This window comes from Suricata suricatta, chromosome 7, assembly GCF_006229205.1.
Source record: "Suricata suricatta isolate VVHF042 chromosome 7, meerkat_22Aug2017_6uvM2_HiC, whole genome shotgun sequence".
NCBI lineage: Eukaryota > Metazoa > Chordata > Mammalia > Carnivora > Herpestidae > Suricata > Suricata suricatta.
The window spans coordinates 135,936,587-135,958,026 of NC_043706.1; the positions used below are offsets into that span (position 1 = coordinate 135,936,587).

Genomic DNA, 21,440 nt, shown 5'->3' on the forward strand with positions numbered 1-21,440 from the left:
TGCTCACAGCCTTTGACTGTCTGTTCCTCCTGTACAAAATAGAAGTTGCCCGAGAACAGAGCTCTTTGTATATTTTGTTCATTGCTTTATCCTTCGTGCCTAGAAAGTTCCCTGTGCATAGTAAATGCTCAACAGTCACTAAGTGAAAATAAAATAAAATAAAATAAAATAAAATAAATAATTGCTGAAATCTATGAATTTAAAAGGATTTTGCAAAGTAGCAGAGATATTTCCATTGATATCTAAGCTTAGGAATGATAGGGAGCCCAAACTGTCACAGCCCTTTTTGTAAATGTTTTATGCCTCTTCCAAGCGGTTCTAAAAGTAACGATTTTTGTTCATTGCAAAGTAATATACAGTAAAACCTGGTATGCAAGCATAATTCATATCAGAAACATGCTTATAATTTAAAGCACTTGTATATCAAAGCAAATTTCCCCATAAGAAATAATGGAAACTCAGATACTTTACAACCCAAAAATTTTCATATAAAAATGATTACAGTACTGTAGTATAATACAACTTAATAAAGAAAATACAAAATATAAAGAAAAATGAACAAATTAACCTGCACGTACCCTTGAAAACCTTTGTGGCTGGTGTGAGGGAGACCAGAGAGAGGACGGTTATGTGTAGGATGACCCTCACTGTCACTAACGGAATCACTGCTGTCTGTTGGTCCAGTGGAATCTTTCTCTGCATGGAGGCGATTGTGTACCCTCACACTGAGGTTGACTACATACAGTGTTAATAAACTCTTGTCATATAGTGTGTTTAATGTAACTGGAAATAAGGCAGCAGAGGAAAGGGTCTCTATCTGCAGGCGGCCTGACCTAGAATGAAGCAAAGCATTCCTAAGCTCACTCTTGTATGGAAAAGCAAAGGACTGTCCATAGGTGCTTGGAAGTGACCAAAAATACACTAGCGCCAGTTGTGGGCGCCTTCCAATGTTCAGAAAAATCACTGATGTCTACTAAACACCATGGCCTGAGACTGAGCATCAGAGCATGGGAGACGATCACCCACAATCCCACAGCAAGAGAGAGACAAAGAGAAGAACCATTGGCTCAGCTGTGACCACGTGACATTCAGCATCCCACACCACTCATGTTGCAGGACATGGCTCGTTTATGAAGTCAGAACTTATTAGGACTGTTTGCTGGTCTGGCAGAACACTCGCAGAACAAGTTACTCTCAACCCGAGGCTTGACTTGCATATTGATTATGGAAACCCTGAGAAGCAGAAAGAACTTATTTAAGTATTTTTAACTAATTAACTTATTTAATCAATCCTACTAATCAGAGATATCCATGGTTGACATTTTGATATAGCCTTTCAGTACTTTTTCTCTGTGTAATGTATTTTTACATGAATATGGGCTTACATCATACACTACTATTTTGCAAACAGATTTTTCCCCAGCTCTATACTATGAGCCATTCCACTGCATCTTTAACAGGTATATGGTGGCCCCATTATGTGATCATATAGCACAATCCGTTTAACCAATTCCCTTTTATTGACATTTCAGTTTTTAATACTAAAAAACAGTGTCACAATCAATATTGATGACTGTTTCCTGAGGCCAGATGTCTAAAGATGTTCTTGCTCAACCAAAGGAAATATAGGCTGTTCATGTTTTGAGATAATGGCCTTGTTCCTCAAAAGGTTACGTTCATTTATATTCTCGCCAACAGTACCAGAACCTGGCTCTTCTCCCTGCTCTCAACACTACTAAATAATTATCATTTAAAATTAACCTTTGTCTTCGCTTGGAATTGGGGGCAGCAAATCACAAACTTTTTCAATATATTTACTGACCTATTTTTCCCTTTGCATGTGAGTTGCCTATTCATCTCTTTTACCCGTATTCTTATTGGAATACCTGTCTTTTTCTTAATCATTTATAAAATCTCTCTAAAGATACTACTCTTTGACATGGTAACAGATGTTTCTACTTTATCATTTGCATTTTATGGAGTTTTTGACATATAGGTTTTCAAATTTTTATGTAGTCAGAATTACCCATCTTTTCTTTATGTATGCTGCCTTGTCATATACGTATCGAAATGGCTTCCATACCCCCCAGACTGTTATGTCTATGTACATTTTTCTAGTTCTCTGTGTTTTACATTTGTGTGTTTTCATATAAGATAAGAGATACTTTTGAGTTTTTTCATTCTAGGTGGTTTCCTGTTTATCCCAATTCCATTTGTTGAATAATTCTTGCTTTCCCCATCAATTTGAAAAGCTGTATTTATCAAATACTGAATCTTACAGAGTTTGCATCTATTTGGGGATGTTCTATTCTGTATCAATGTTTCATTTTTTTCCCCTGGGACAATTATTTCCCCTCATTTTTTTTTATTTTTGCAAATCTTCTCACCTGTTTATTCTTCCAAAGGAAGGTTAGACTCATTTTCTCCACTTTGTCAAAATTTCTCCAGATCATATTGGAATTTTGATTGGCATTGTAATAGATGCATACTGTAATCTGAGAACTGACATATTTAAAATACAGAATCTTTCACTCCAGGAAGTGAAATGCTCCTCTGTGTTTTTCAAAACCTCCTTAAAGTCTTTATGTTGTTTTGTAGGGTTCTGATTCAAAACCTATCAACCATTCTTTGTTTTTTGGGGGGGAGGGGTTAGGTTTATTCCTCAAGTTTTGTGATTTCTTTTTCTAAAGTAAATGTGATTTTATCTCTTTATAGTTTCTAGCTGTTTGTTGCTAATACATATATATATGTATGTGTGTGTATATACATATGTACATATACATATATTAGCTTTTAAAATTTAGATAGATAACATAGATACTGATGTGTAGATTTATACTAGTGACCTACTGAAGATTCTTATTAATTTTTCCAATAAGTGTTGATTAGAGGCAAAAGAGACAGCAGTACAGAACCAACATAGGTGGGCATATTTTCCATTAAAGTGTATACTGCATTTCTAAATAGCATTCACTAGTGCTGCTGTGGGATCTTTAATCCTCTTTTTCTCGGTGCTAAAGATAAAATCTTATTACTGTACAGAATGAGATCTAAGCTGGTCTTTGCTGAGGCCCTCACATTAGTGCCCCTCAAACGCCAATGAAAGCATACCAGCTTTTCCTAGGGATCATGAAGAAGGGCAGCCCTGCCCTTGCATGGGCTGCACTTTTTACCTCATTCTCACCTCCCCTCTTACCTCCCTTTTTACCTCGTTCTCACTTCCATGGGATAAAAGTGGGGCAAAAGGGGGTAAATATACCCCCCTTATTACCTTATTCTCACCTTCTTGTCGTATAATACTGCAAACACTGAAACCTAGATTGAGCTCTATCACTGTACAGTGTTTCGTAGTTTCTGACAACACAGAAGCTGTGCCCCACGGAGTGGAAACTCACACAAGTATTTCTACCTTTGGCCTTCAGTTAAAGGACTGATAATCATTTGTGCAGCACAGCAGGTGTGTGTGTGTGTGTGTGTGTGTGTGTGTGTGTGCACCCTCAGAGAACTTAGACAAAAATCTGAGGGAAATTGAAACTTGGCAAGGACAAAGTGACCTTTATTGCTTTTACATTTAAGGGCAAGGGTTTGGCATCCATGCGGGGGGGCGGGGGGGAAGAAAAGTATGGCAACAAATTAGTTATTAATTTTTATTTTGCTATAAGCATGTTTTGGATTAACTCAGTTAAATTAAAAAGGCCATAGCTACTAAGCACTTTCTTTTTCTCATGTCTTTAACGCATTAATTAGTGATACAGATAGATAGATATAGATATATTGCCCTAGAGAATTTGGGCAAGCCCCCAAAAGAGAAGTTGTGGTAGCTCTGAACTGATATCATAGCATCTGACAGTTCAGGGTCCTTTAATGAATTATGATGCCCCTGAACTATGGGTGCTCAAATTATCAAAGTTTATTTTATTTTTTAAAAATTTTTTATGTTTATTTATTATTGAGACAGAGAGAAATACAGCAGAAGTGGGGGAGGAGCAGAGAGAGAGGGAGACACAGAATCCGAAGCAGGCTCCAGGCTTCAAGCTGTCAGCACAGAGCCTAACGCAGGTTCAAACCCACAGACTGTAAGATCGCGACCTGATCCGAAGTCAGACGCTTAACCGACTGAGCCACCCAGGCGCCCCTCAAATTATCATAGTTTAAATGTGAAGAAACAGAGGCCTGTTTTCTCCACCAGATAAAAAAAATCGCCAGGGCCATCCTAAGTCCCTATTTTCTGGAACATGTGCTTCAGCACTATGTTCAGGAATATTTGGGCTTACACTCATGGAATTATTTTCACAACAGGATGAAGACGGCTGTTTACCACTCCTGGGCCACAGCCACAGTTCACACTCAAAGCCATCTCCTTAACTCTGTGAGAGCGTGCAGATGTGGACGGGATCTCTCCTGTAATTTAACAGGGCCTGACTTACCAAAAACTGGCTTCCACGCCAGGCTACCGCCATTGTCCTTCATGATATTTTTCAAACTGTGCCCCCTGGAACCAGAGCATGAGACCCACAGGGCCCATCGGGTAAACCAGCGTCACTTCATTCTTGCCTGGGTGGGATATTCCAGTTCTTTTAAGATGCTCTTCGAACAAAATGTTACACTGTTACAGATACGGAAACCTGGCCTGGCCGTTTCATCAGGCTGACTTTCCATTTTCTATAACTAACGAGATGGCATCGGCTCTCTGAGTAACATTAGCATCTTTATAAATGGCGCACATCTCTCTCTGCAGCATCCCTGGGCCGGCTGCTGAGGTTCTCAGCTGGTGATACAAAATCTCACGCTGAGGGTTCAGCTCTTACCTGCGTCATGTTTGCCATGAATCCCGGGCCTCACCATTAGATATGCACAGGGAGCTTTTTTAGAAGACATGATTCTCAGACCCTTCCCTGTGTAAGGAATCTCTGCATTTTAATAGCCTCCCAAGTAAGCAAACCTTCGCAGGTGATGCTTGTCAGATCACCTAACGTGAGAGCAGGGACTCCACTGGGCTTTTGTCCTGCTTGCTAACAAGGGTTTGCATCTCGGCAATGCTTCTCAAACCGTCACATGCATCCAGACCACCTGGGATTATTCCCCTCTAACGAGCTTCCCAGCGATGCTGGTACTGCTGGTCCACGGACCACACTTCGAGTAGCAAGGCTCCAGGCCAAGGTTTCCCATCCTTGACACTTCCTGATATCTTGGGCTGGGTAATTCTTTGCTGTGGGGGCTCTCCTGTGCCTTATGGGATGTTCAGCAGCATCTCTGGGCTTAACTTATTCCCTCGGGCCATCTTTCGACATTTTTGACTTAGCCCCAAATCACCCCTGTTTGAGAATCACGGTCCTAGCTGACCTTGATCATCAGCCCTATTTAAGATCTGTTATTAAATGTGATTTGTTTGTACTCTGACAGATCCATACTCTGGGCTTATCTGCCCTTCCTAGAGTGTAAGCCACAGAAGGACAGAGGACTTTCTTATTCACCACTGTATCCAGGGCACCTAGAACACTGCTTAGCACATGGTAGATGCCAAACAAATATCTGAAAAGAAGAATGAATGAATGAATGAAGCTAGCACTGAGTAGCACTCAGCACTGTTTCTCTGAGGCTTCCTTCTTCTACCCTCTATTAAGCATACAGAGAAAGGTTGCTCTCTACAAATATTTCATTGTGTTTTTCTCAGTTCCTGGTTAAAGCCTTAAGCGGTAACGTTCTCACATGTCTGAAGAGAGCCAGTTCAAGTTCTCATCTGACAAATGCTTTCTCCTTGACCAAGTTTTCTCCTAAAGGAGCTCCATCCTTTGAGCCCCTGGATGATCATGTCCAGAGTAAGCCCAAAGCCTTTGTGGTCTCTACATGAAATGACCTCCTGTGACCAAACCTAGCTGCGCATGCAGGAGACGCGAGGTCAAGGCCAAACCACTGTCTCCACCCACCATTTCCCCCTTTCTTAGCCTGCCACTACCCCCTGCCCTTAAGATGCTGGTGAGGGGCTCGGGGCAGACCTGCAAGGTGAAACCACGCACATGCATCGCCCCCATCAGAGCAAGAAAATGTCCCTTTCCGGTCCTCCTCCCAAGCATTTCCCAGGCTGCCGCGGTCCCCACACCAGACCTCTCCACCCTGCTTTGTTCATGAAGGCAGGACGTGGGGGCTGGGGGTTGAAGACTCAGTGGGAAAAAGTGCCCTCTCTGCACCGCCCATGCCTCCAGTAAGGGCAGCAGCCTAATCTCTCTAGGTGGGGTATGCCCCAAGTCCTCCTCCTCCAGGTCCCCACCCCCAGGAACCTGTAGCAGTTCCCCCACCACTGCCCTCCCCACCCCTGCAGGAAGGCTCCCCCTCCAGGTCTCTGCATCCTTCCACGATTCTACCCATTTGAGGGCAAGCCGGCAGACACACTGCGCCTAGCCCCATGCCTTCCCATCTCTGTGCACGCAGTCCAGCCACTGGGGCATGGTGGCATCATCTCTTCGCCCGCCGCCCATCCTGGCTGAGCTTTGTTTCCAGCATTTTCTCTCTAGCCCGGAGAGACAGAGGTTCCTTCCTGCCCCACCCCAGCATCCACTCCGACCACAGTCACAGCCGTGTCCCATGTGTCCAGAGGAAACCCCAATCGCCCCGCCAGCTTCCTCCTTCAACACCGGCACATTCCATGCTAGGGGGCCACAGGACGGTCCTTGTCCCACAGGATGGGAGTATCCTTGGAAGGTATGATAACCAAGTTCATTGAGGAAACCCTGGGTTTCCTTTGCACTTTTTTTATTCCCAGCACCTTTGCTGTGCTGATGCACCAGTCAGTCTCCCAGAGGGAAGCCAGTGTCGGGGTTTTCCAGATGTGTTCAAAGCAGGCTACGTGACTCAGTGACACCGTGCCCTCCTTCTGCCTCCAGTGCTCCTTGCTTCTAAGTGTAGGAGGGCCTTGGGGCCCGGCCCTTGGCCCCGCACGTTCTGATGACTTCAGAAGCCAAGGGACATTTATCTCTAGCCTCAGCCCTTCCTCTGAGGTCCTGCTCTGTGTGTGCATATGCCCACAAGGTATTTCCTCACACTCAGTACCAGCAGGCCATCTCCTCCCTCCACTCCTTCCCCCACTGCACCTTCACAAGAACAAGCCAGTGCCACCCTCCACCTCTGGATGCTGCCACAGTGCCCCCTCGCACCTTCCAGAGTCTGAGACTCACCCTGGGCACACACCTGTCTCTCGTTTCCCACATCCACTAATAACCGATGTTACCATTTTCACGTTTCCGGAATGTGTCTCCATCTTTCCATTGCCACAGCCACCACCCTGTTTTGAGCTAACGTCATCTCTGCTGTATATTCCAAATCCCTGTGGACTGGCCATCTTGTTTCCCTCTGTCCCCAGCCCATTTCTGAGGCTGCGGTCCGTGTGATACTGCGCATGTTACCTATATTTATATTACACACATATATTGAATGCTTCTTGGCTTCTGCACTAGGGTTCTCCAGAGAAAAAGAACCAACAGGAGTACACAGATTTATTATTAAGGAATTGGTTCATGGGATTGTGGGAGCTGGCAAGTTTGAGATTTGTGGGATAGGCCAACAAGCTAGAGTTGGGCAAGAGTTGATGTCAAAGTCTTGAGTCCAGATTTTCACAGGCAGAATTTCTATGTTGCAGTCTTGAAGAGAATTTCTTATACTTCGGTGAATCTCAATCTTTCCTCTTAAGGCCTTCAACTGATTGGATGAGGCCCACCCACTTTGTGGACCATCATTTGCTTTACTCCAAGCCTGATTTAAATGTTAATCTCATCTAAAAACACCTCAGCATGGGGCACCTCAGTGGCTCAGTCAGTTAAGCATCTGACTTCAACTTTGGCTCAGTCATGACTTCACAGTTTGTGGGTTTGAGCTCTGTGTCAGGCTCTGTGCTGACAACTCAGAGCCTGGAGCCTGCTTCAGATTCTGTGTCTCCCTCTGCTCCTTCTCTCTCTCTCTCTCTCAAAAATAAACATTAAAAATTTTAAAAATAAAATAAAAACACCTCGGCATCATCTCTAGTGGTGTTTGGGCACATGCCTTAGCCAAGGTCACATATAAAATTAACAATCAAGCTTCCTTTTGCACTGAGCATGAAGGCTAACATGACTACATGAAGGCTACCTCCAAACATGACTACAAGGCTCTGTGTTGTCTGGCCCCTGCCTTCTTCCTCTCTGACCATCTCCCAGTCACTGCATCCTGGTCACTCTGACCTGCCTGCAGTTCTTGAATATACCATCTGCTTCCTGCCCTGGGCCAGGACACACGTTATTCCCTCTGTCTGAAATGCCTTGCTCCTCACTCCCAGCGTGCAAGCACGCTGACACACGCACGCACAGGAAGCCCGACTCCATCGTCTTCCAGATCCTCCTTCAGATGCTCTTTCTTCTGGAAAGAGTCCTCACCCCAAGCAGACACAGTTCCCTGCTTCTCTGACTCAAAGTAACACAAGGCAAAATGATGCTCATTTAGTTGCATATTTACTTAATTAGTATCTGTCTCCTCTGCTAGACTGTAAACTCCCTGAAGGCAGGAGCCAGGTCCACGTTGTCTACCAGAGTACCTCCAACACTCTTAGATACTGGGTTAGTGAGTGAAGGAACTGGGAAGGACTAGCCAGGCCCTGAAGGCCTTAGGTCTTCCATTCCTAGGAGGATTCCTGCCATCTCTTCTGGGCCCATGCTTGCCTGTGGCTTCCCCATGTCTGCTTTCCTTGCTCTCCACTCCGGGCTCCTGTCCCTCTCTGGTCCTCCTTCACACGTGCCCCTCTAAGCAGAGGGGCCTCCCCTGTCTGCCCATCCATGTGACGCAGGCTTAAAATCGCCTGCATGGCCCTCACTTCAGGCATCAGTTTTAGTCCTTGAAGACAAACATATAAGACAAAACTGACAGAGCAAAGCTTGTAGCTGGTGGGAGAGGGCTGGGGACTGTCACCCCTTCATGAGCCCTCAAATGCACATTTGTATATAAGCATTTATCGCGGCAAAGCTACTGCCATCCAACATATTGGTGAGAAAATATTCACATTTTTACCCTTGAGTGGAAACCTAACCAATGTCTGTGAACAGATCAGAATGTGGTCTGCTTTTCACCCCTTATAGTTTAATAGTTGAGTTGTCTAAGATTTCATCATCTTAATATTTTCTTATGGGGTTAGAAGTTTACAGACTGTTAGCCAAGAGTCTGTGTTAATTGGCTCTTAGCCATTTTCTGTCATGAGAGGTAGTCTGTGTCCCAAATGCTGCAAAGCACCAATGAAATGAGCCTTCTGAAGTTCCAGATGCATGCGTACGAACAGCTGTCGCCCAGCCATGCTGGAGACGTAGTCGTGAAGACCTGAGTATAAAGTAAATCTCACTTCCCTATGACTTGGGTCCTGGTGCAGAGACGCTTCACCCTCGTTCCGGCTCAACATTGATTAGTAGTGGTTCCTCCTTTGGGAGGACACTGTTAGTGGTGAATCATCATGAAATTTCAAGGCACTAGGGAACCCCACTGTCCCAAATCCTTTTGGTAAAGGAAGAGAATCTTAATGTACATCTTTCATAAGTTTGGATATTTCCCTTTGCATTTTAAGAAAGGGAAGTTCAGTTGCTTTGTATGGTGGAGTTCAGCAGTTTTAAAAGTTCAACAGTTTCTTCCCTGAATTTGGAGCAGGAATCAATAAGTTGGTGGACAAGAGGGTCTCTCAGGAGGTGAGTGCCCTATTTATTTTTCCTTCAAGCAAAGAGCAAGACTTGTTCAGAGAATGACTTTCAAATAGGCATGTGTTAACAAACAACTTCGTAAAGACCTCTGGTGAGCCCAGGACGTAGTCAACAGGCAATTTTTGTGTCCCTGGACTCACACTGCACAGCCCCTCCCCCACTCCCAAGAGCCCCTCATCCTTTTCTGATTGTGAGGCTTATGCCAGTTGGAGATTCTGTTACTCTTTCTGCCTCCACACCAACAGCTACCAACAATCTGCAAGGAGGGGAGACTGTATAAAGGAAAAGACCATTTCAGGCTCTGACGTCTGCTTTCAAAATGCTTGTATATAAAAACGTCCTTAAGCCATACTGACTCATATAAACTTGCAGTACTGTTCCCCCTCCCCAATTCTGGAGTTCTTTAAGCCATTAAATATTGCAGACTTCAATTATCCTTTCTCAGCGTCTGCACTTAAACCACAAAGAGCAGCCCTCGGAAGCGGAGGGCACAATTGTTGCCAACAACAATGACCAAAACCAAAAACACAGCGTAACTGAGGATTAGAACAGGAATGCCGCTTTCTGTGCCCCGTGATGTGGGCCACGGGAGTTTGTCATCTCCAGGGACGAGGAACAGATTTTATGACCAGCCATTGGCATCAGTCTGCGTGTTGAGGAGTAGCTTTCTTTGTGCTCTGGGGGGGTACTTGAAGTCCTGGGTTCTAAGACCCAATCATTCACATCTACCCTGGGCGCAGGCATGCCCGAGGCTGCTGGCTGGGGTGGCTGTTGAATCTATTACGTGAAAGAAACTTTGGGGTGCCATGAGGTATCCAGCTGCCCGTGTTGCCTGGCCCCCTCTGGGGGCACATATGCAGACTAGCTGTGTGAGATGGGTCCCTGGACCAGCAGTGTCAATGGATGTGTTTGAGAGGAACGGCAGCCTCGGGAAGATCTTGAGAAAGGCAGTCCCAGAGAGGACTCACTGGCTCAGAGGACAAGGGGCAGTGGGCCTCTGGCTGACGCATGGGTGTGGAGGACACCAGGCCCTTGCTTCTAGGCATCCTTCATTCCCACCTGCCGGGACTACTGGCCTTCCATTGAGCATATACCTCTTGAAGACCTACTGTGTGCTAGAACCTCTGCTGGACAGTGGGACCAAGAAGGAGGGTAGGGTGTGGCCCCTGCCCTCCAGAAGCCTCTGGGCAAAGACATGAAACCAGATCCCTGTACTGGCTGCACCGGCGAGGTCCCAGGTCTTCCCTCCAGCCTGTGAACAGCACCAGCAGAGAACGAGTCTCCCCATGCTCCCAGCACAGGACTGGCACCTAGCTGCACAACATGATCTAGCAATTGAATATCATATACACACCAACGAATTGTATGGTGAAAGTCCACAAGAGGAAACAGCTCAGCTTCCAAAGAGTTTCTGCAAGAGAAGCTTCAACCGGTCCTTAAAGACCGAAAGGTATCTATGCAGAGAGCATGAAAGGGAGGCCCAAGGGGAGACTTCGTGCCTGGAAGCACAAAGCAGCAGCCTGTTCAGGGGACACAAGGAGGCCACTGTGCTTTGAGTACAGGCTCCGTGTAAGACCATGTGGCAAGAGGAGGGTCAGGTGCATGGAGGAGCATGTGTGGCCCATGGGAGGCCCATCTAGAAAGCTGGCCCTCAGGGAAGGGGGTGGCCGGACTGGCCAGGAGACTCAGTGCCCACAGACAGCCCAGCAGGACCTCTTGCTGACTTCTTCCCTTGTCTCTGATCATTTATGGCTCCTCCATGGCCTCTGGCCCAGGATTTTACTTAAATACAGTTGACCCTCAAGCAAGACAGGTTTGCACAGCACGGGGCTACTTAAAAATGCAGGTTTTTCCAAAAAATACAGAACAGTACTGTACATGTATTCTCTCTTCTTTATGATTTTCTTAATAACATTTTCTTTTTTCTAGCCTGCTTTATTGTAAGAAGACTGTATACAATGCATATAACACAGAAAATATGTCTTAATCAACTCAATGTTATTGGTAAGGCTTCTGGTCAACAATAGGCTAATAATACGTTTTGGGGAGAGTCGAAAGTTACACTTGGATGTTCAACTGCGTAAGGGGTGAGCCCCCCCCAACCCCAACATCGTTCAAGGGGCAACTGTATGTTCTAAGTATCAGTTGACTTTTTTTTTCTGTTTGTGTGGATCTTCAGTCACTTGAAAATAGCACAGTTGGGTCGTGAAGCCAGGTCTTCTGATTCGTCCATTTCTTTGACATTCAAAGTTCTCCAGATGTTTAATCAGAGTTTTCAGATTTAGCTTAATTCTTAAGCTTCAATTTATCATGTCTGTTGGATTCTAACCTTCAGTTCACGGTGTATCAAATTTTTAACCATTCAAAAAATGTACTTTGGAACAACAGGATCACTAGCGTTTGTCTTAAGGAATGCGAGCAGACACTTTTCCGAGTCACTGCTACTCACACTAGGCTATTTTAGAAGTTTGAGTATGGATAAGATGGTCATTCCTGATTTTTAAGACACTTTCTGTGACAATGAAGTTTTTAGACTTTTCTGATTAAATTGACACACTTTTTGCTGATTGGATTCTTATTTTAATTTTTTATTAAAAATTTTTTAATGTTTATTTTTGAGAGAGAGAAAGACAGAGCATGAGCAGGGGAGGGGCAGAGAGAGAGAGAAAGGGAGACACAGAATCTGAATGAAGCAGGCTCCAGGTTCTGAGCTGTCAGCACAGAGCCAGATGTGGGGCTCAAACTCACAAAGTACGAGATCATGACCTGAGCTGAAGTTGGACATTTAAACGACTGAGCCACCCAGGAGCCCCTATATTATTATTTTTCAACATATATTTGGCTTTCTAGTTTTTCTACCCATGTTTGCAAGAGCTAAATGATACAGTAGACGTCATGGCTGACATAAAGCTAGTGATGCACCAAGTCATAATTAATTTAGGCCTCAGTGGCACCCAGTTGGCACAGTCTCTAGAGAGCTGACCTTATCTTTGATGTATTCAAAGCAAGTTATTTTTACCCTGATGGTTCGGGAAGTACACAACCATGCTGTCTCTTTGTGTTCTTCTTATTACAGATAGGGCAGCCACCAGGGTGCCAGGACAGTGGGGCACATGCCAAGAGAGGGTATCCTGCTTGGCAAGGCCACCCAGGGATCCTTGGGATGGCTCCGTGCCTGTTTAATTATTCTAAGTAGAGGAGTTGTCCTCAGCGAAGAGGTGAAGCACAAAGCTGCCCCTGACTCTTCCCATTTCCTTCCCTCCACATTGCCTTCTCTCCCTCTGGCATTCTTGAACTCTGTCCTTTCCTTCTACAACCTGCTTGTAGAACTTAAATTTTCCATGAATAGAAAATGGCTGATCACCACTCACAATGCTCCCTCTACCACTTGGGTTGGTATTTTTACAAATACCAAACTTAGGCCAAAGGGCAAGGGGCAGATTTTCAGGCCTCTGTTCTCCTCTTAAAGAAGACTGGGTGAAGGGTGAAGTGGGTTCTGTCAGAGCAGGGGGGCGGGAAGCGAGTGTGTTTCTGCAGCCATCACCCTACCTGGAGTGTTTTGCAACCCTGATGCCAGACTGTTCCCCCACCAATGAAATCAGACTCTTTGGAAACTCTTCCTATAACTCCCGCCCAGGCTGTTTGTGGGGGCCTCCGTGGGTGTTGGGACTCACTCCTACCACCGGGGAATCTTCTCAAATGTTGCAACTATTGCTGTCTGAGCGTGTTCTTTCAGTGTGTATGAAGTCAAATGGACAGCTACCTTTAACGTTACCAGCTCTGTTCGGAGAACACCAGGAACTTTCCCAGGATTTCCTCCGGCCCCTAGGGTCTGCTCTCGCTGTTTATCCGCTGCAGTCTCCGCCCAAGCCCTTAGAGAATCTTGCTGCTCTCCACCCCCCATGGCCTCCCGTGCTTGGCTGCATTGGTAGCTGCCCCACATTCTTCCTGACAGGCCTCGTGGGGCTCCAAGGGGCCTAGAGGAGAATAAAATGGATGTTTTATCCTCCTGTGGAGCAAGAGTTCTCAACTCTGCAGCACATTAGAATCACCCTGAGGCTCGATTCTGATTTAACGGGTCTGTGCCAGGGCCCGTCCCTTAGGGAATGTTAAAAGCTCCCTGGGTGATTCTAATGTGAGCTCAGAGACAAGAAACAGAAACGTAAGATACGATGATACTTAAAAAAAATACATATTTGTATTTTTTCAACACTTAAAAAACTAGTTCTAGGAGATAATGAAAGATGCTGGTCAGACAGTAAACAAAATATAGAGATTATTTTTTAAATATACATTTAAATATATCTATTTTTGAAAAATACACACATATATATTCTATATCCCCCCCACCCCCACCCAACACCTGATATTTCTGAGGAGGCCAGTGTGCAAGATGGGCGATTCTTAAGCTGGACTTGGAAGTACCATCTGAGAAAGATCCTGATTTCAGTATCACCCACTATATTAATTAGGGCAGCACTAGCTGCTGTAACAAATAAAACCGAGACCTTCAGCAATTTAACACTGGGAATTTGGTGTCCATGTAGCAGTAAGGAGGGCGAAGAGATCAGAAACGCACCCCTCTGTGCACATTCAGGGTCCGGAGCATTTGGCTCCACAGTGGCCGGGCTGGGAGAGGAGATAGTGGGCGGGGCTCCACGGGGAGGGACCCATTGGCTGGGCCTGGCCATGTGTGCTCGGACCTCATTGGCCAGAGCGCAGTCACATGACCGCTGCCTGTGTGAACTATTTTGGGCAGCCCCAGCCCCCAGCAAGGGTGGGCACTCTGCGCCACTGCACGTTTGCGTGTCTGGTGTCAGGTGCCTTCCTGAAGGCCATGGGTGGCCGCTGTCCTTGGAAATGCAGACTCCAGGCTTCCGAGGTGTGAGAGCCTGCAGAGGATACAGGATTGTATTAAGGGCTGTGCTTTTCTTCTTTTCTCCACAGATATTGCAAACGGCACTAGTTCAGGGGGGTACCGCCCACCTCCCAGAACCAAAGAAGTCATCATTAATGGCCAGACTGTGAAACTTAAGTATTGTTTCACCTGCAAGATTTTCCGGCCCCCTCGTGCCTCTCATTGTAGCCTTTGCGATAACTGCGTAGGTGAGTAGAAGCAGAAATTGCCTCTGTGCCGCCTCTCGTGCATGTGGTAAGATGTTTGTAGCTGACGGGGTAGCTGATTTCCCTGGTGTAGACTGTGCTGGAGAGCGTTGGCATGGATGTCTCTTTAATCCTCAGAAACTGAGCAACTCAGTAATAGTTAATATTTCAAGCACCTCCCGCCACGGATCCCATTCACCAAGCTCAGGGTTCCCAAGTCTTTATCTTTTCTTCTAACATCCTGCAGCACCCCCCTCCTCGTGGGTGCAGCGCCCTAGGCCGTCTCCTCCAGGCGCACACACACCGGAGTGGGTGGGGGTTCTTTGTTCCCTGGAGCTGCCAGATCAGCCGGCACTAGACACCATTTTACCCCCAGGTCCCTCCACTGCCCAGAGGGCTGGCCGCACATGGAGCCAGATGTGCCTAGTGAAGTTCTTCCAACTCCTCAGAGGGGCACTAAGCTGGGGAGATGGAGGCATTCTAAGCCCAAGGAGAGAAAAAGAGGCAGAGGCCAGATGACTTCCAGGCCTAAGTGAGGATCCTTGCTCTTCCCAGAGACCACCAAGCCCTTCCCTCTCTGTCCACTGGCCTTCTCCAGGACAGACTGGGGAAACAGGCAGAGGGAATGGGTGGCACACAGGTCATCAGTTGTAAGACTTGGCTCTGCGGCTCTGCCACCACTGGTCCAGGACAGGATTTTACAACTGCTGCGGGTCCCAGCCCCTTGCAATTAGTTGGCAAGCACTTCGTGTCACTTCAGGCTGAGAGCCGTGGGCCACACCCACAGAGCATGTCTTTTCTGGGCTGGAGCTTCTTAGAGATGAAATTGGCAAGGAGATGGTAGAAAACCCAAGTCACAGGAAGGGTGACTGCACAAAGGCTCTGCCCACGGGGAAAGGCCCTCATTTCTCCAGTCCCATGCCTGCCTCTAACAGAAATGGCTAACGGTAATTCTGGGTTTTGGGCACTGGAATCCAAGGTTAGCTCAGAACAAACCCATTTCCCTCAGTATCATCAATGGCCAGCCCTCTTTCTGAGTCTATTAGAATTTGTCGTCTCAATGCTTGAGGAAAATAGAATGTTATAATGTACTTCCTGCTGTGCAAAGCTGTTTTCCTTTTGTCTGAAATTCACTTCATTCTAACTTTAAAAATCTACAGTTTGGTAGAAAGTCCATGTTTTCCCCATCAGGCCCTGTCTTGGTTTTATTAACTTAGATGCATTACTTTTAGCCTTTGCTCCCCCAGCAGAACAGAATGGAGTTTCATTCAGGCTTTTCCCATTTTGCATGTAACCTGAGTTCAGAGCTGGAAATCTGGAACCAAATGGCCTGGGTACAAATAATAGCTTCACATCAATTTAAACTCTCTGTGCCCCAGTTTTCTCATCTGTACAATGGGGTTGATAAGAGTAACTACTTCATGGGATGGTTGAGGGATTAAATGAATCAATACAAGGAAAAGACTTAGAATAGTGCCCGGTGTAAAGGCTCTATAGTTGTTGCTGCTATTCGGTTATTATATCTCCTTTGATATTTTTGTTTGGCTTTCTCTGGAGAATTTCCTGATCTACTGTAGTTCTCTGCGGGGGTGAAGACCAAAACTACACCTGGTCGTCTATGTGGGGGCACACCAGGGTTGCTACAAAGACACCTGGCAGCCTTTGTTAGGTTTCTGACATGTGTCCTGGTGACGTCAGCTGCCTCATGCCCGTCTTGAGGACACTTTTAAGCCAGAGTGTCGTGGTGTCTGAAGTATCTGCAGGGAACAATCTGTATAACTTTGATATTGCACGATGGAATGTATATGATGGGATAGTATATAACATTCGCTTTTCACGTAAGCTCTTCTGTTACTTTGTTTGCCTCCTCCTGGAGGTCTGGTGACTTATTCCACTAGGCATTTATAGTAGGGAGTTGTTATTTATAAACCCATAGAGTTTACTGGGCATCTCCTTTTTTTATAATGTTTATTTATTTTTGGTAGACAGAACACAAGCAGGAGAGAAGAGAGAGAAGGAGACACAGAATCCAAAGCAGGCTCCAGGCTCTGAGCTGTCAGCACAGAGCCTACACAGGGCTTGAACCCACAGACTGTGAGATCATGACCTGAGCCAAAGTCAGATGCTTAACCAACTGAGCCACCCTGGACCCCTGTCATTTATAAAAATGTTTACCCATTTCTAGACATCTGACTGTTCCTTTGTTCATTTGTATCATTTGGTCCCAATCTTCTGTTTCCTGTCTCCAGGCTAGACTGTTAATCATGATAAAACTTCCTCCCCAGCTCATAGTGCTTTAAAATTCTCCTTGGATTATTGTAAAACACTTTAAAAGCTCATAGAATTGTCTTCTTCATGCCCTCCAGCACCCACAGGTGTTCATACATGTCCCTTAAAGAACTCTGATGAATTAGAGGTAACACCCCCCTTACCGAAACTGTGTATCAACCCCAGTTAATGGTGCGCTTCTTCCAGAACACAGCTGTTTAAGGTGGTACAATGGCTTATGGAAACTACGGGCTGAGAAAATAAGAGCCATCAGCCGGTAATACCTAGGAGCCCTTCTGCAACTTTCCTTTTTTGTTTTTAAGTTTATTTATTTATTTATTTATTTGGAGAGAGACAGAGAGAGAGCCTGCAAGCAGGGGAGGGGCAGAGAGAAAAGGAGAGAGAGAGAAACCAAAGTGGGCTCTGCACTGACAAGGAGCTCAAACTCCTGAACCATGAGATCATGACCTGGGCCAAAACCAAGAGTTGGACGCTTAACCAACTGAGCCACCCAGGTGCCCCATGAAACCCTTCTGATAAATCCAAGTCACAGTAGCAATCCAGCGCTCCACAGATAAGCATGGTGGTGTCCTATCATTGGGAGGCACAGAACAGTGAAGGGAAAAGAGAGGAAAGGGGAAAGTTTGGGAGTAGGCTCCAGAGGAGGAGAACTGACCAGAAAGCCTATCGCCAACGCCTGCCTCTCAGCACCCCTTGGGGGCAAACCCTGATCAGGGCCCCACCGTGCAAACGACAGGTGAGATAAGTAGCATACAGGTGATTTAAAATAAAGCTACTCACAGCCCTCCTGGAACAACCACACAGTGACTCACACCTACATAGCTTCGGTTCATTATGTTACATTTGGGCCTCTGGCGTGACCCATTAGCAGACCAGCAAATTGGACTTTTTTCTGCATTTGGGAAAATAGAGTGGAAAGCAAATGTCTCCAACTGAGAAGTGTAATTGCAGAGTTTGCCACGATTTTATTTTTAGATAGAACGATTTTATTGAAAGAATTCTACTTTTTGCAGCCAGGGAGAAAAATACAATGATACGCTGAAAGCCAGAGTTAGCACATGTGCCTTCCCTTCCCTTGTAATGAGCAGGTTTGGGTTGGTCTTCTTAGGGACACAAATAAATGCCACTTGATGCTGGGAGAAGGGAGAGGAAAAATGGAGTTTCCCAGGCAGTTCAGAAGAGTGGTTTTCTTTGTTAAATACGTTTGAAATGAGAGCAAACTTGTAAGGGCTTTGTATTTTGAGTTGAGGACTGATGGAAAAGGTTTTGTGGAGATTACGTAAACCCTGGTGCAAATATAAAACGGGTTAGCGGAGCCCAGTGGTTGGCAACTTGGCTCTAATGCACGCAGACCCGGGGACTGCGTCCGGGTCCTGTCATTGAATGATACTGATATGTGAGTAGGTTATCTGACTACCCCCAACTGTTAGCAAGTCTGTAAAATGGATGACCCTCGTACAACCTGGTGGGCTTCTTTTAAGGATTAAATGAGACAGTGCCCAGCAAGGCCCCAGTATAGGCCTGGTGCACGTGGTGGGGGCTCAGTGAGTGCTTGCCATTAATGTTACCGTGCGTAACCAGGGAAATGCCGCCAACGGTGCTCCCAAGATAACTGCATAGAACAAGTTCACGGACTGATAGGAATCATCTTGTTTCCCCATAATCTGGTATGAGTAGGTGACCTGCGTCCTGGGAGTGAATATATTCTTTCTGTCTCTCATTTTGTCTCTATTTACTTCTCTTTCTGTTTGTCTCTTTCTTTCTCAAAACCTTTCTCTGTCCCTCTCTAGTTCTGTTTCTCGGTTGCCATCACATTGTTTCTGCACCTATGGAACCGGCTGTTTTGGCGTGTTTGTTCAGCCAGACAGTCTTTGAAGTTATAGAACACTTTTAGACGACCAACATCTGGGGCCGTGGGGCCACTTCTCTCTCTGATCCTCAGGCTCCCTCCGGTCATTATTAAAGTGAGAGTGACTGAAGGTGCCGGGAAGCACACCGCGTGCTCGGGAGGTGCTCTCCAACTCGCCGTGTACCTCCCAGAGCCCCAGGCGAGTCCCCTCCGCATTTCAGGAAAGTCTGTCCTTTGATGGGCTCCGGTCTAGTGTCAGAATAGCCAGCAGCTTTCTCTGGAATTGGGTATTTTTAATACAATCTAAACCTGTAATTAAAAGAGACTTATTTGAAAGTAGTTTAAGCACCCACTGGATGAGGCTGAGTTTGCTGACCAGTGAGGTGGAGCTCACAAGCCTCCCTAAGCCTGCGCTGTGTGCGAGCATCCAGCTCTGACCGGGCAGAAGGCAGCTTAGCCTGAGGCCCAGCGGTGGCCTTTGGAGGCAGCAGCTCCCTGGGTCCCCAGCCTACTGCCCTATCTAGGCAGGGAGGACCCTCTCTGCACTTGTGGTGGCACATCTGGAGGTGCTGTGAGGACAGAGGAGACGGTGCGTGAAGCCCTCGGGCCGTTTGGGCCCCAGCGGAGCTCTCAGCAAGGCCAGCCTCTCTCCTCACACAGGGGGTGCCCTGGGCCCATTTTGTTCTGTCCTTGTCTGGTGTAGGTGGCAAGAGAGCCTGCAGAGGCTCCCCACAGGGACTTGGGGTTCAGGGACTCCTGGTTTGGGGAGGGCTTTCCCACCGTTTTTAAACATCCTTAGAAACTCCCTTTCTCATTCCCCTGCCTCTTTTTTGCTGTGCTTTCTCTCCTGGGAGTAGCGCGCACTCCCCTTCTTGGCCCAGCGTCTCCCTCCCTCAGTCCAGCTGCTTCCTCCACCGTGTGGTTTTCTGGGCTCAACTGCTGATACTTTGTGTGTTGTGTACACGCTGTGTGCATCAGAGCTCAGTCACCGCTGTGTCACGGGTGTCCTCAATATGAAGAGGTTTAGAATATCTGAGATTTGGAATTGCAACCGCTTCTGGCATGGAGGAGCGTTCTAGAATTTATTTTTAACTATTAGGGTATGGTGAGAGGGCTACTAATTTCCCACAGGAAAGTATATCATTTGATATACTTTGAATAGAAAGAGCGGGCATTTGTATCCCTCCAAAAACCAAAACAGTCCTCCCCCACACCAGGTTTCAGGATCTTTGCTTTTCAGTCACATTTAATAAGCACCTATGTGTCAGATACTGCTAATAGCTAGGTGCATCAAAATAAAAGTCCTCAAAAATTGTTATTACGAACAGACCAAGGAGAATTCATTATATTTATTATACTATATTATATCATATTACTTATTATATAAGGATAGAAATCAGTATATTTATTTTGTCACATAAACCAAAGAGAGTAACTTTACACTGGTAAAGAGCACAATAAACAATTCAGTCATCAATGTATATGCACCAAATAACATTGAATTAAAATATATAAAGTAAAGGTTGTTAGAGAAGGTGAGGAAAATTTGCTACAAACATAATGCTGAGAAACAATTGCATACTTCTAGTTTTGATTGTTCAGGTAAGTAAAACATAAGTATGAAAATAAAGGATATTAATATATGATTAATATATGCTGAACTTTGTTTTTACAAAGTATACTTACCTTTTTTTTTAACTGAGTGTGGAATATTTACAAAGATTAATCATACTAGGCCACAAAAAATTCCTAGTTTTCTAAAACCAGATATTTCCACAGATTATACTATCTGATGACACAACAGTAAAACTCGAAATCAATTACAAAGATATAAATACACACGCCTAACCAGTTGTGATATTTTTTTGAAATGCCTTTTAAACTTCAAATGCAAACCTCAAAATCACAGTTTTAGAATAGTTAGAAAATGACAATAAGAAAAATGTAAAAGAAAACTCCATGCTAGTTAGAATTCTAAACTTTAAACACACAAAGTAATTAACCTAAGCAACAAAGGAATTATTTGGAAAGCCATCAAGTAGCTCATAAGAAGGAAGGATAGGCCCCAGAGCCAGGCTCAGAAACGGGAAGAGCCAGGAAGGCTGAGTGCAGCTGTTGTGCCCAAGTTTGTAAAATCGCCCCAAATCACCCCAAAACAAACACCAGAGACTGCTAGGGAGACCGAGTCACACCTGCAAAAACAAAGGGCCTTTATTACAAGCTTAAGCTCGGGCTCACAGTCTCCAGCCGACCCCGCTGGCCACGTGGAGAGAGCCCCGAACACAGGCAGGGCAGGGCCTTTTATGCCTTTGGGAGGGGGAGTTACAGGAAATGATGACAGGTGTACAGTGATCCAATCCCTGCCCCCCCATCAACACTGGCAGTTGTGGGAGCCAGTCACACCATCCAGAGCACTGACCAATCAGAGTGGGCCCAGGATGCCCCACGTGGGGCATGACTAGGCCCGCCTCTAGAAAGGTCAAAGGTATCAGCCG

The 21,440-nt window shown here is 45.7% G+C and overlaps 1 protein-coding gene across 8 annotated transcripts in view; it reads left to right on the forward strand.

The window, feature by feature from the left end:
* The window catches only part of ZDHHC14 (zinc finger DHHC-type containing 14), a 271,981-nt gene that overhangs the window by 182,080 nt on the left and 68,461 nt on the right, over window positions 1–21,440 (forward strand). For all 8 annotated transcript variants that reach the window (XM_029944128.1, XM_029944129.1, XM_029944130.1 and 5 more), the window contains one exon: window positions 14,652–14,810. In XM_029944128.1, coding sequence (XP_029799988.1) covers window positions 14,652–14,810 — 159 coding nt within the window. The remainder of the gene's footprint in view (window positions 1–14,651; window positions 14,811–21,440) is intronic.